This window comes from Dama dama, chromosome 5 (assembly GCF_033118175.1).
Source record: "Dama dama isolate Ldn47 chromosome 5, ASM3311817v1, whole genome shotgun sequence".
Classification (NCBI taxonomy): Eukaryota; Metazoa; Chordata; class Mammalia; order Artiodactyla; family Cervidae; genus Dama; species Dama dama.
Window position 1 is genome coordinate 107,931,164 of NC_083685.1, and position 15,949 is coordinate 107,947,112.

At 41.7% G+C, this 15,949-nt stretch overlaps 1 protein-coding gene across 1 annotated transcript in view; it reads left to right on the forward strand.

Annotated features, from left to right (window-relative positions):
• Positions 1 to 15,949, forward strand: part of SKAP1 (src kinase associated phosphoprotein 1) — a 301,141-nt gene that overhangs the window by 257,450 nt on the left and 27,742 nt on the right. The window contains exons 8-10 of the mRNA XM_061143829.1: positions 2,200 to 2,263; positions 4,392 to 4,601; positions 13,673 to 13,723. Coding sequence (XP_060999812.1) covers positions 2,200 to 2,263; positions 4,392 to 4,601; positions 13,673 to 13,723 — 325 coding nt within the window. The remainder of the gene's footprint in view (positions 1 to 2,199; positions 2,264 to 4,391; positions 4,602 to 13,672; positions 13,724 to 15,949) is intronic.

The following is a 15,949-nucleotide window of genomic DNA, read 5'->3' on the forward strand; positions in this document are numbered from 1 at the left end:
CTGTCGTTTCTTACCAAGACCTTCTTTCTTGACACGTCCTCACCTTCGCTGTGTCGTGCCCACCCTTCTATTGCCACATTCATCCTAGATCCTGCCTTTGCCGGGCTTCTGTCTCTTCATCCCTTCCCTTCTCAGTCTCATTCTGTAGGTGAAAGTCTTGTCTATTGCAGCACACAACCCAGTTCTTTATTCAGAGTCTCTAATTCCATGGCTTTAATTTCCACTCTCTTTCTTTTTCAACTAATTATCTTCACTTCCTTTTATGAAATCCAGAAAAAGAGAAATCTGACTGTAGGGTGAAGAAATAATTCATTTTCACATATTCATCTTGCTATCCAAAATAATCTTCCTGTGTGTAGATGCACTGCATATCTCTGGAAAGATTTCTAAGATACTAGAAGCAATGAGTCCTGAGTAATAATAGTGACTACTAAGGAACTAGAGGACTTGAATGAGGGTGAGAGAGACAGTCTTCACTGTGTTCATTTTTATATATTTTAATATAATAGGTAATGAATTATAAAATTAAAAAGGCCCAAAAAAGTCTGAATATGGAAATATAGTGATTTTTCACCAAAAATATACTTTTAAATTGAATACATATATTGTGTGGGTGTATACACATATTGTTTCCTCCTTGTTGGCTACTTTTATCACAGTTTTATGAAAACAGTTTAGAAAAACTTTAGCTAACTTAAGAAAAAGAGAAAAGCCATGCTAAGGTTAATATTAACCACTTACATAACCCTTTGACCCTTCAAGTCTTTCTCAGCACTCATCTTTTCATGTTTCTACAGTATCCTAGCCCTTATTTTGTAAAAATGACCTATGTTTTAATTATGTAATTTCAAAAGAAATTTTTTACTTTAAACCAAACTTTTCTATGGAATTTTTTATAGATCTATTTTTATTAGTAAGTTCTGATTTGCAAGGCCCAGATAAAAATTTATATATCTAAAACAATTTTCCTAGTCATTTTTATAGACAAGTGTTTTTAAGAAATCAAGAATGACAATATTTATTAGTAAGTTTTAAGCAGGAATCTAGGTTTCTTATACAGCACATGTTTTCATCTTACCCTAATGACCAGATAATAAAAATGTTTTCCAGGAACAGTCATTTCAAGTTGATTCATTTAAAATAAGAAATTACTAAAGCCTGATGCTTGACTGGCCTGTTTGTGAATCAGGATGTAGAGTTTGTTTAGTTCTTTTCTTTGGCCCATTGAATCCAAGTCATTACTATAGTCTGTGGATTCTTCCTCTACAATATCCTTTGGATCTTTTCCTTCTGATTTATTTCTACAGCCATCACAATAGTTAAGTCCCTATCACTTCATTCAGAGGACTAGTTAAGTAGCCTTCTAGTTGATCTGTCTCTAATTTCTCCCTATTTCAGTCTGTCCTACTCACAACAACTGACAGAATCTCCCTCTCCTTTTGCTAGAATTTACAGAGGCTTCATCTGTACCGCCTGCCCTTGAAATCTGAATTCCTCATACTCAAAGCCTTTTCATCAGTTCTTCTTTGACCCTTAGTTCTCCAGATTCATCTGTTACTGTTCTCCAGTCAAGCTGATCTGCCTATCTTCCCTATACTTGATGGTCTCATTTCTAATCTTTGGCGGCTGGTTCTCCCTACCTGAAATGTTCAGCTCCCTCCACCAATTTCCACCAACTTTCTTTAAAAATTCAACCCAAACAGTGTTACTTCAGCGAGCCTCCCTGGCTTACCATGGGCGATGATAAGTGCTCCCTGTCTTCTCTCAACATCCAGCTGTTTGCAAACGCAATTGCTTTGTAGTGTCCCCTGTCACGAGTGTGTGCCGTCTCCAAGACTGACATGTTGATCTGAAGTCAGTAGTTTGGGTTTGCCTTTTTCTCTGTAAACTGTTCTCAATAAATGCCTGATGAATGAATGGGTAATCAAATGAATGAATGCACATGAACATGAATTCTGGATTCAAATCCAGCTGTCAGCTTTGGGTATGCGAAGTTACTGAAGGAGAAAAATCACTTTGAGTGGGATTTTGATCTTTGTTCTAAATGTTAATTCTCAGGAATCTGAGAGTTAATGAGAATTCTGAGCCTTCTACTTGACTCTGCAGTTCAGCTCGCAAGATTCCTCCCCTTAAACCTCCCTAAAGGATTCACAGAAATGTTAGTGAAAGTGATACACTAATTCACTAATTTTTCTCTAGTTTACAGCTTCTAGTCCAGCTGAAGCCAGAGACTGGGTGGATCAAATAGGTTTCTTGTTAAAGGGTAAGTATCGTTATTACAGAAACAGTATTTCAGTCCATTTTCAATTCAAGTTGTATTGCACAACTATAATCCATGGGCTTCAATATATTTTTATCTCCCCATTCTCCCTATCTTATCTTTCACATGATAACAACAAATAGTACCATATGTGATTCAGAAGGAAAAGAAACCATCAACCTAGAGGTGACCTCTAGTATCATTCTAGCTCTTCCACCTACCTACAGGCAAGTCTGTAATATTTATCATCACCAGAAAAGAGATGCTAAAAACCAGCTCCGCTCAATTCAGTGTCTCGTAACCCCTTATATTCTGGAAAAGAAATACAGGATACCAAAGTCATCTAGATGTGGTTTAGGTTCAAAATCTTCCAGTTTTAGTCAAGTAGAAATCTAAACTCATCTAGGTGGCCTTTAAGAACATTGGACACAAAAAACAAATTGCTGTTCCCAAACCACAATCAAGTGTTCTTTGCTTTGACTGGGAAGAGGCCTGCCTGAGGATGTCAAATGACTGCTCTTAGAGTACCCTCTGCTGGCCATCCTGTAGGCACAGCAGTGACAGGGGCCCAGGCAGCCTTGTCTGGGAGGGGCCCGGCAGGTAGGAGCAGTCAGCCAAGAGTCTGTCACCTGACACTGATAACCCTCTTGATGGTATACGTACCTCATGGCAGGACCCTGCCTCTGCAGAAAGGCAGAAGCACCAACTTCATATATGACCCAAGACCTAGCGAGAAGAGCATCAACTTAAAACACCAAGCCTTTTCATCTAGTTTTTTAAATTCTGCTATAAGATTTTATTGTGGATAAAAAAGAAGGAAGCACCAGAGCTTTAATTACAATTGCCTCCTTTATTCAGTTTATGCCTTTACTATCACAGGAACAAACTATTGCATCTACCAAGAGCGTCACGTATAATAGACTAGAACTAGGCAAACATGAACATTGATGGTGAGACTACAGGGTACGCTCTCATCTAGGTGCCTTGGATTTATGCGTGTAATATACCCCTAAGTGTGTAAACCTCAATAAAACTCCAAGCAGCTTTATTGAGCTGTACCCTGTGGTACTTTCAGAATCCCACATTGAAGAAATTATTCATTCCATTTTATTTTAAAACAAACAAAATAATAACATATGGTTTAAGCCACAGATGTGTCTTTGATCCCTTCCTCATATGAGGTGGCTCCAGAATTCAGATGAAAATAGTTGCAAAATCTTTATTAAAAGCCTAATCAAGCCAAACAGTTTTACTGTATTTCGAAATGAGCATCGGATGTCTCTCTATTCTTTCTTCCCCAGAGCACCCTGCTTGCTCTCGCCCATCCTGCAGAGGCCCCTCAGCAGGGTTTCAGAGAGCACGCTATACTGCGCCTCAGAGAATGAACCTTCCCAGTTCCCCATTAAAATAAGAAAGCAATCTCCCTCTCCTGCCCTGTGCCCCCCAGTGCTGTAATGGCTCAACGTCCTCTATGTGGTGACCCATTTTAAGGTCAGCCAGACTGTACAGTTGCAAAAGGGCATGGAAACCACATCACTCAGCCATTCCATCTGGTCCTGTATTACCGCTATATTTTTCCACATCCCACTTTCTCTTCCTCTTCCACTTTTGCCCACTTTTCTCTTTACAAGCACACCTCTCTGAAATCCTGCAGTGACACCATGGGGGAGATGAATGAGCTTGTGACAGCTCAGGTATCCTATGGAAGCCACCATAGTTCCCAGGCTCCGTGCGCCCCGGAGAACCTAGGCCATCACTCACCCTCCCAGTTTTCCACTTGACAAGCAGCGCGAAGCACGCTGGCATTTCCTCTTCTGGCCTATTCTCTTCCCTTCACCTCATGTGCTCTCACACACCCATACTTTTCAGGGCTGCTTCATCCTGATCAAGTTTTATTGCAAGGAAGGATTTATGTTGATGGTTTAAACCTGATGCAGTGCTAGTCTGGCCTTTTCTGTAGATTTCCTGCCACCAAGTCCCGCACTAGAAATAACAGCACTTAACCTGGTGTTTCATTTTCTTTTGACATGTTTTATTCTCATCCCTCCTCCTCCTTCTCCCTCTTTCCTTCCCTGCCTTGTCCTTTTCCTTCTCACCCTATCTTGATTCATTCTCATCTCTGCCCTGACAGACCTGAGCTCCTTAACCATTCCATATGAAGAGGAGGAAGAGGAGGAGGGAGAAGAGGAGAAAGAGGAAGAAGAAGAGATGTACGATGATATCGATGGTTTTGACTCCTCAAATTCTGGTTCCCAAAGGAGACCCATTATCTTGCCTGGGAGCGTGGGGCTCAAAGAGCCTATGGGGGAGAAAGAAGAAGATATTTATGAAATCTTACCAGGTGAGACATTTTGTCTTCTAATTACCTTCCTCTCGTTTAGAGACTCTAGACCTGGTAGAAGAATATAACTTGGACAGCTCCAGAGGAAGCCAAACCTCTGATGGAGGCACTGCAAGGAAGCTTCCGTGATTCCCAGCACAGAAGCCCTGCCCTGGGGGCAAGATGGGTTGATGGGGGTGGGGAGTGTCTTTTATCTCTGTACATGAAGTAATTTATTACAAACATCAACAGGTTCAAGAGTCAAGAATATTCATGCTGGTTCTCATAGGTTCACCATGAGTTTCATCAAAACTCTCTAGTTTGAACTTCTTTTCTGTGTAATTGTGAGGATAATGGAAAGTCACCTCAAATGATGAAGGATATGAAAAGACTGCAGCAATGTAAACGCCAACAAGCCTTTTCAGTAACACAGTAAAGCCTTGACAGAGCACAGTTCACCCTTGCCTAGTCCAGATATACCACGAATCAAATCACATCTCTTGCTAATAGACCTAACATGTGTCCTCTGCCCACCATTACACCAGGTCTACTGTACGTATTTCTTTTTTTTCCGAAGGCATGATAACCAGCATCTCAAAAATTGTGTAGTCATCACTGCTCCCGCCCAACCACTTCCTGTGTGGGTAACAGCAGCTGCTAAACAGTGCAGAGCACAGTGGGGGTCAGACTGTGCAAAAAATGAAGCCTGAGCCTTTTAATTGTGAGGTAGTTAGACCACAGGAACGCTGAATCTTCAAGTCCATTCAGAAAGATCGCTCCTGTGGAAATTTGCCAGGAGTTCAGTGCTCTACTGAGAAATCCAAGTTAAGTCTAAATTTATAGCAATTTAAACCTCAATCCCAGATGAACCTAGGAGCTGAAGTGAACCTAACACTCAGGCCCCTGAAGTCAGGGCTGGTTGCTAAAAATATTGTTAGTAAGCAACTGACATTTCAAGGCTTCCTGAGAAGGGTTCAACCCTGTCAATACCACGTTCATCTCTCCCTTGGGGAGAAGCCACGTCATTGCTTCCTGAGTTGCAGGGCTGTGGCTACACCTTTCCTCCTGACTGGGACCTCACACACTCAGTCACCAACCCATGACAAGAAGAGCCTGCTTCTTCTCCCAGCACTTCCAGCCTCTGCTAGACACCGACTTCCCCAGTCTTTTTGTTGTGTTTTATTATGCAAATGATATCTTGGTTGAGGTCGAGCCATTTCTTGTGTCTGAAGTTAAAAAAAAAAAATGATAATTTCCTCAGCAAGTCATCGTCGTTAATGAAGTTTTACAAAAACAGATACAACCAAAGGAAAATAAAATTTCACAGGTGATAAATTTTTCCAATTTCCCTGGCAGAATTCGATAGGATTGTTAAATTAAGAGTGAAGGTGTCTGTTAGAAAGCAACGAGCAGTGATGGGTAATTTTATAGAGTGGAAAATTGAATCAAATTGCTACATTAAAACACAGCTCCTCTGAGAATCTTCCCTTTCACAGTCTGCTCCATTGCAACAGCAGGGTGCAGAAATGGATCTAAATCACAACAACCCCTAAAAGGAGATGTATTCCCCAACTTGGCCAGAGGTTTCTGATGAGCTCACATTCCACTTGCTGCTGTCCAGGTTGGGGGAGATATCCAGGTAACACTCCACTTGAGGTCACAGCTGTGTAAGAGTGCTCTGGGAGAACCTCACAGAGCCACTCAGCCTTCCGTGGAGCAAAGAAGGGTTGCTAATGCCCGTGTTTACTTCTCAAAGGAGCAGGGAGAAAGGAGCTGATGCTCAGACACACAGAGCGAAGGAGAGTAAAGGGAAAGGTGTCTCAGAAAATAAAACCTAGCCCCAAGTGGGTTGCTGAATGTGTGACTGGTTTCTTAGCAACCATCCTTCCCACGCCCCTTAAAACCCTACCCTCAGCCATCGTGGCACCGCCCAGTGTGCCAAAGCTCGCGCCAGTTTGGATATTGGAGTGGACTCCAAGGGCATGGAGACTGGTCTACTTTCTTGAGGAAAGCCGCTTACCCTGTGCTTAGAACAATGGCCCCTCAGAAGTGAGGAAGGCCACATCACAGGAAAACCAGGGTCTCTTTCCAGATTAGGGCAACAGCAGCCAACTTGCTGGTTTATTTTCTAAAGGACAGTGCTGTTCCCAGCCAACAGGTTCTTTCCCAAAAGCTTCTATCTATCACAGTTTTTAGAGACTGCATTGAAGTTGGGATATATTGGCATTTTGTTATGATGCAATTATTTCAGACACGAGTCTCCATCAGCCAGCTTCCTGTCTGTGCTACTCAGCTTGTTGCTTCTGAAATTGCAGTTAGTTTTGCCTGTGCCACCCTCCCTGTCTTGGAGGAATTGAGAGAGGATGTGAGGGAGCCTGACACTCATCTCAGAAGACCACCCCCTGAGCAGTGACACGTGAGACACAGCATGATGTCACAGTGACAGTGCTGGCTCTGGGTCAGGATGGACCTGCTCTGCCATCTGCCAGCTGTGAGGCCTTGAGCAAGTTATCTGCCCTGTTTCTCAGGTGTGGTTTTGCCAGCTGTAAAATGGGAATAACAGTAGTAGCTGTCACAAAGGATGCATGAGAAGCCTGGAACAGAATGCATAAAGCACCGAGAGCCCTGGCAAACAGGCAGCATTCAGGAAATGCTGGCTATTCTCCATCTGGTGGCATTTAAACAGAAAGTGTTGCCTCTGAAGAATTCTAGGAATCAGCTCATTCCCCATCTCCTCCAACCAGACCAGAGACAGTCCGGCTGGACATTTTCAGTGATACGTGTAAAGCAGGTGAAACTGAAAATCCCGAGCAGATGGAAAGTGGCTCGCACCTTCTGCTCAGGCCCATTTTTACTGCGAAGACAGGTGCTGGGTGGAGGGACAATTGACAGTAAGGTGGGATTGTGCTAATGTTGCACACTCATCAATAGTCAAATGACTTGGGCCTCTAAGACATATCTCACAGTAACAGGTAAATGTGCTTTGTAGAGAATATCTGCTTCTCCTTCCTCTTTGGGATGGGGCCTACACCAGCCTCACTGTCTCTATGGGGAAGGCTGTGTAAGTGAGATCTCCTCCCTTCCAGAATATAATTTTGATGGACTTCCTAGTTTTGAAAGAAAAGTGCCTGTAACATATACCAAGTCAATACAAAAATGTTTTTTCCTAATCAAAATAGTGTATGGATCATCAAATTAAATGCACTACATCACATTAATCATGGGATAATTAGCATTTGCTACATGGCTAGCACTCTCCTTCCCTTGAGGGAAAGCCAGAGCACTTGAGGTTTTCAGCCCAAGACCACAATGTGAGTCCTAGATAATATGGTTTCAAGATTGTTATCTACTGGGATTTCTGAACATCCATGTTAAGAATATGGGAGCCCTTGATTTTAAAGATCTCATTTGCAGTAGATTAAACTGTAGGGAACTACCAACAAAGAAATACTAAAGCAATATGTGGAAAATGAAAGGCTTTTCTGAACCCTCTTTCACCCCTCCCCAAAATTATTTTGCAGTCTAGCACAGGCACAGTTTCATGATTCCAGATTCCATAAAAGGACAGTTTTTAATCAGGTTTCTCTTTGTCTGGGGCCTCGAGCCTGGAATCCAGCAAGGCACCTGAGACCATTGAAGAGCTGTAACTGAGGCCTTGCAGCAGCTGCAGTAGCAACAGAATCTGGCCGTGTTGTCTAAAGAGATTTCAGGAGAGCACATGGAGAGACAAAGCGCCTTCCCTGGGAATGTCTGTGCACATTCTGAGGCTGCCTGCACTGCCCTGGAGAGTCATTATAGACCCAGAAACCAGATCGCTTTATAATAAAGCAGATAACTGGGTTTTTTTTTCATTTGAGACAAATGGAAACCATTCTGTGGAATTATTTTTCCCCCATACAATTGTCCAGACCCACAGAAAGGGGGAATGATGATAGCAAGAAGTCTAAGGAAAGAAGAAAAGCAGACACCAAAAGTACGAAGTTTGTGAAGAAACAAGTTCCAATTTCATGGAAAAGCAGGGCTCCATGAGGGGCACATCAAAGAATCAAAGCTACCATCAGGCCCCTTCCGAGCTTCTTGGCCTTTTCTTCCCCTCAGTCCTGTGCACCCCTGGCTCCAGACAAACCTACTTCTGACCAGCACCAAAACTGGAACCGTGTATTTTCTTCTGCTTCGAATCCCCGCCCCCAGTCTGTGACAGGGGCCCCTCTGAGTCCCCTCAGTGGCAGCCTCCCGGAGAGGCAGCTGCAGCTGAGCTCTGCTTCAGCCTCTACCCCAGGGATTTGTATTTAGGTTTTTCTCCTCCAATTAGTAGGTGCTCAGTTATGATTTTTGAAATTTAGTGTATTCCAAGTGTTGCAGTTAGCAAAAATTGAGTTTAATATGTAGTACTCAAGATCTACCATGGAGATAGTATGCAAATATTTTGAGGTAACAGTTGAGATTACCAGCTATACAACAGAGAATTAAATGTGCTATTAGCATTATGCTCCTATTTGCCGTGTTGTTTGAAGAGGTGCTGTAGCATCCATGGATTTATAACATATCTATGCATCCAGTGGAGTGGTTTCTATTTCCATTTTTTGCCTGTTCCCTTTGCACTTCGAGGTTATCTGCATTTCTGCTACATCTGTCACCAGAGCACCTTGACATCTGGTTGCACATTGATACATTTGGCATTTTTAAAGCTTCTGTCACTTTGCTTTACTTGAGAGAAGTGACCTCCCTCTTTCTTATCTAGTCATTTTAAAAATTTTATTCCCAGTTCAACCGATGTCAGAGCAGCACTTCAGAAAGGAGCAAGGCGTCATAGGAAGCTGGCTCCTCTCGGGGTCCCCGCAGTGGAGTCAGTGTCCTGTTCCTCTCAGCCTCTCATTAGTGTCCCTGACATTGTGCCAAGAGTGTTGATTGAAGTCAACTCTCTGGATACTGATGCTCATTTGTGATACCCCATGGTTCTCTTACACATTCGCACAGTTAACAGAATCTTCCTCAACTGTTTTCCCAATTGAAATGAAATATTTGGGAATCAAGTAGAGCATTTAATGTAATAAGTGGACAGTAATCTTTAGAGGTTAATTTGTTTAAAGCCTGTGTAAGGTTGGGTTCCCATATGCGCTGTTAGGAGCAAGAACCATTATAATCTATTACTGTTTAAAGTTGAGCAGCACATAAATTTTAATTCCTCCTTAAATGAAGATGTATTTTAGTAGATGTCATGCTAAAAAGCCTAATAATATTCTTATACAGAAATTCAACAAGTTCTTTAGCCTAAAAAGTTTTTTTTTTCAAAGTAATCTTTTTAAAATTAAAGTCTCACCTTACAGATAAAAAAAAAAAAGAAATTTGGCTGTTTAACCCCCTTTTGTGAGCAGAGTTTTTTTGCTTGTTGCCATATAATCAGTCTTCTTGACTTTGGAGTTTGAAAGATAGCAGTTTGACTTCACGGACAAATCCGAGATAAATTGTACGCCTCAGCTTTCCTCGTAGCTCAGACAGTAAAGAATCTGCCTGCGATGCGGAAGACCTGGATTCGATTCCTGGGTCAGGAAGATCCCCTGGAGAAGGGAATGGCAACCCACTCCAGTATTCTTGCCTGGAAAATCCCTTGAACAGAGGAGCCTGGTGGGCTATAGCCCATGGGGTTGTAAAGAGTCGGACACGACTGAGCAGCTAAGCCTTCCGCTATTTGTGTGGTGCCCTCTGAAGCTGGGGGCTTCCTGGGTGGCTCAGACAGTAAAGAAACCGCCTGCCAATGCAGGAGACCCCAGTCAGGAAGATCCCATGGAGAAGGGAATGGCTCCCCACTCCAGTATTATTGCCTGGACAATCCCGGCAAGGGTGGCAGGCTACAGTCCATGGGGTCTCCGAGAATCAGACACAACTGAGCGACTGACGCTTTACTTTTACTTTTTACTCTGAAACTGGGATGATGCTGAGAGGACACATCTAGCTGTGGAGGGAGGGCACTTGCCTTCACCAGGTGATGGTCCCCATACTTACTCCTTCAAAGACCGCAGAGACACAGCACCCAACCTCTCACTTCAGTGGCTGGGCTGCTACTCTGACGCCTGCTTTTAGCCACCCGGGAAGGACAGACTTAGATAGACATAGGGATTGGGGCGTCCTGGTTCACTTGCACCACCATAGCGCTTAGTAACGGTGATGAATGATATGTAAGACCTGTGGCCAATATTCTGCTTTCTTTCTAGGTGACTCTACAGGCCCAATGGAAATCAGAGTATCTGTTCTGTAATTGAACTGCATAAAGCAGAGTTTTATTTTTTCCATTTTTGTATCATGACTGGTTTAAGTGATGTTGCCTGAAAGGATAAAAGATTCAAGTTTTAGTTTTCATTTTTATCATTGCAAATACATTTACATTCTCCTATTTTACAAATGCAAAGAGCAGGCAAGCCACTTTCAATAATTTATTTTAAAATCAATGCTAATGAGGTTATGTCTCGTCAGTGGCCGAGTTTTACAATAAAGTCTGATTTATTTAGAAAAGATCTTTGGTGTAGCTTCCCATCTAATGGTGGTGGGAAGGGGGTGGAGTAGCAGGCACAGTGACCCTCCAACTTCGGATCCAATTTGTAATTCACAGCGGAGATCTGACCCAATTTACATTGATTAGAATTGGGAGGAAGAGACATCTGCGCACAGACAGCAGAGGTAGAATAAACCCTCTCTGCAAAAGTGCCTAAGCACAGCAAATTACTGGTCTTTGTGATTAAGTTGTCTGATATCAGCAAAAGCGCTGTGCTCTGTCCAGATTAGTGGGTATCTCTAAAACGGAGGACATACCAACTCTTCTTTGAATGTTTTCAATCCTGCGAAATTGGTCCCACATCAAAAAGAAAAAGCATCATAGCAGAGAAAGGAAGGAAATGCAGGTAATAACAAGAAGACAATGTGCAAAGAATGATGTTAAATGTGATTTATTTCAGTGTGATCTATTTCCGATATTTGATCTCACTCCTTCATTATCTCACATCCTTAATTCCTCATGGAGAGGTGGGGGAGCCCTACAGGCAGTGAGTGGGAAATTCTCTGCTGCAGGGTCATACACAGAGATTAGGAGAGTTGAGTCCTTCTCCTGTGCGACCTTGTAGGGCAGGCTTATATTATATATATATGTTATATACCTATTTAAATGTTAGTAACGTGATTTATTTCCCAAAGTATCAATCCCAATAACAATATTAATTTAAATTTTTGCAGGGGAACTATTTCATTTTATATGTGAAATCAATTGTAATTCTTTAATGTCCTGTAGTGTGTTACATACTCTTACGCTAGTTATGAGCTTAGAGTTTACTTCTCCTAGTCTGACATACCATAACTCATGTTGCCCTATAAACCTTATATTTAAAGGGGAGGCTGTCCTGGGCCATCACCTCAAAAGTTCCATTTAAAGGTATAACTATGGGGATCAAGACAAGTAAGTGCCTTCAGATTCAAAAGAGAAAGGAAAGTACATGGGCCAGAAGAAACTGAGTATTCAACCCTCAAAATGTTGCTTTTTATGCCCCATTCATTCTCTGAGTGTGTGTGTGTGTGTGTGCTTCTGTGTGTGTGTGTGTTGGGTGGTAGTGATAAAAAGGAGAATAGCATGTATCTTTCTGCATTTTGCCCCACATATAGAACAGCTTAATATGATTCTGATACCCATACTTTCTTGATAAGGACCCAGTTCTCATGCTGTCAGGTAGTACAAAGTCTGGGATGAAACAGGTTAATGAAGGTAAGAAATCATGTTGTGACTTTGACTCTATACACACTTGGATGGAGTGAGACAATGGCATTGACTTAGAAGTCACTGTGTACCCGCCATTCATTCCAGTTGCCCTCAGGAGTTCACACTCATGAACGAGGCAGGCTGAATAACAACAGTAAAAAGCTAAGTACAAGCTCCAAGTACCAAGAACATAAAACTGTGTATATGACCACCTTCTGTAACAACTGAACAAAGTTTGATATATTAAGGATTAGTTAATCACAGAGGGTTTAAACATGTGCTTCGCTTCACGCATACAAACTCTGAATACTTACATGGAGATAACACATTTTGAAGAGAATTCTCAAAGGGAAGGAGAAATCAGGTCTGAGAAAGAGGATTAGGATCCTAATAATAGGCACCTAAATAATTCAGTGGATTGGAAGCTTCACAAGGGCAGGAAGCTGACCAGTCTTGTCCATCACCACATCTCCAGCTCCTAGTGCAATGTCTTGCATATAGTAAGCACTTAAGAATGTTTGTGAATGAATGAATGGAGAGGGAAAGAAAAGAAGGCCAGTTGGAACATGAGAAATGATTTTTTAAAAAAGAACATGGAAAAAATAATAAAAAAATAAAAAAGAACATGGAGGCATATACCCTGAGGGAACCAAAATTGAAACAGACAGACATATGTATCCCATTGTTCATTACAGCACTATTTACAATATCTAGAACATGGAAGCAACCTAGATGTCCATCAACAGATGAATGGATAAAGAAGTTGTGGTACATATATGCAATGGAATATTACTCAACCATAAAAAGAAATGCCTTTGAGTCAGTTCTAATGAGGTGGATGAATCTAGAACCTATTATATAGAGTGAAGTATTCTGCGCATATATATGGAATCTAGAAGAATGGTACTGAAGAATTTATTTACAGGGCAACAATGGAGAAACAGACATAGAGAATAGAGTTATGGACATGAGGAGAGGGGAGTAGAGGGTGGAAAGAGTAACATGGACACTTATATTATCACATGGAAAGTGGCTAGCCAACGGGAATTTGCTGTGTGGCTCAGGAAACTCCAACGGGGCTCTATACGAACCTAGGGGGTGGGATGGGGAGGCAGATGGGAGGGAGGTTCAAAAGGGAGGGGCTATATGTATACCTATGGCAGATTCATGTTGAGGTTTGACAGAAAACAACAATTATCCTTAAATAAAAAATAAATAAACTTAAAAAAGAACACGGTAATTATTGCCTTAAAGAAGAGAGTGTGTTGAGCTCAGAGAAAGAAGACCCGTCAGTGCAAATAACAGACTATTGACCACTGATTGCTAATGCGGATCATGTTTATCCCCACAGATGAAGAGCATGATCTAGAAGAGGATGAGAGTGGCACCCAACAAAAAGGAGGTATGAGAGCCTCAAAAATGTCCAGGTGCTGGGGAGGATATTCGGGCTTCCCACCGGAGAAAGCACCGTTCTCTGATTACAAACACTACTGGACTAGCTAACTAAGAGGGTACTGGTGTGTTGACCTCAACAGCCCCGAATAAGATGACTGGACAGGGAAATAGCTTAACCTCAAAAGTAACCGCCCATTCACGTTAATTAATGTTCCCAGAACAGCTAAGATTTATCCTAAAGAGGGTGAGAAGCCGAACCAGATATTTATTTTTCCCTATCAGTGTTTCTTAAATCAGTACAGTGAAAATAGAATTGCCTCATCTCTAAAAGATCAGAGGATTGAGAATGGAAAGAATGGAAATGTCTCCTGTCTGAGAGGCCCGGAGATTGCAAGTTCAGAGGGGAATGGAAATGTGTCAGATCTGAAAAGTGAGCGTGGGGGTGAAGGATAGAATTGCTTGGTGATGCTGACTTCTGATGGCCTGGTTTGATTCCAGGCACATTTGGAAATGAATATGTAACAGGTTTGTTGAATACAAAATTACGTCTTATTCATCCCAGACTGTTAACCATGCTTCAGTCTGTTAGTCAGCCCATCCTTTCTAAGGTCAGATGCCCCTCTAAAGCCCCCTTAAGTCGACCAAGGTCCTAGTCTATCATTGTCTATAAAGGAATACATGATCTACAGGCCACCTCAAGGACATTTATGCCATCAGCAGAGCCTGGAAGTGACTGATTTAGATACTGGCTGACTTTTTCTTTGAGATTCTATGGAAGTCTTAAGCCTAGAGATTCTTTCCCTCTTTCCATCCTTTTCCCCTTCTGTTTCTCCAGCCTCTCCACCTTTTCCCATTCTTCCTCCTTCTCCCTTTCCTCGTGCCTTTTCTTCTCTTCCTAATCAGTTCAGCAAAGCCCATTTCCTGGGTGAATTCTCCATGGGAAGTAAATATGTAACAGGTTTAGTGAAGGACCCAACTTCTCCAAATGAGAGAAAAGACAGCAAAGAGGCAGCATCAGAAGTCATGAGCCAAAGCCAAAGAGAAGTGAAGCAAGTATGACAGGAATGTTAGTGTAGTTTCAAGTAAGGACCTCATGACTGTTAGCGCTTGTGATTAAGTCCTCTGTGAATTTTTTTTTTTTTTTAACTGTTCTACTTGCTGTACAGAATTCCAACAACAACAACAAAAGTCTGTTTCTTTACCAACCCATATCCCACATATGTCTTTTCTCAACCAACTTCCCTCACTGGTGCAGGAAAGAAGCACTTTGTGTGGACAGCGTGGGTGGAGTAACTAGAAGCTTCTTACTTTACATTAAACTTCCTTCAGGAAGCAGCAGCCTTCTGGCAAAAGCCTAAAATTCAGTTTCAGACTTCTCCCCTGTCTTATTTCTTCCCTCCACTCCTCTTTCTAAGGTTCAGTCTGAAGAGTGAGGAGAGATTTGTCTCTTAACTGTTCCAACAGCTATAATTCACATACTTCTTAAAAAAAAAAAAAAAAACCTTTGTTTCTCAAGCTTTCTGCCTCCAAAATAGGTGTTGTTAAAGAGCAGTGAGCTCTAAATACATTTCTATGGTTTATACTTCCCACCAGTTATAATGATTGGTGACTTAGGGATTAAAAAGCAAAGGAGGACTTTTCCCTCTCTCTGAAGAATCTGAGGCAAGAATTTTTATTATTATTGTATTTACTTTTTCATTTATTGAATTTATATGATGCCTTTCCTACAAAGGAGCTATAGAAATGGCAAGAAATATGTAACATCCAGGTGTCATCATTTAGCTTTAAAACAATAAAATATAGAGGTTTGAGGGAAGGGTAGACATATAAAAGGCAAGAGCTCCAGGACAGTGTAAATTCTTCTATAATAGGCAAGCTACACAAGTTTGGTTCACTTGGGCAAGTCAGGTGTCACATGCCCTTTGAGGGGGAAAAGTATTTTCTCCTAAATGATACCATGGCTACCAGGATTACCTTTTAAATCCACATGCTTTTCTTCACTATTTCAGGGATCCTTTCCCTGGAATGCTGTGCTTTTTCTCTGATGGAATTGCTAACATTTTTAAAGCCTAACTAGGATCTTATCAGAAGAGAGAGAAAAAAAGAATTCAGTTTATCCTGGTTGGGTGTTAATGACCCTGTAAGATGTAATTTCTTTTATTTTATTCTGTTACCTAGAAAATCTATCACAGCCTTGTAGTATTGATTGTTCAATCTATAAAGAGCTCGGTTT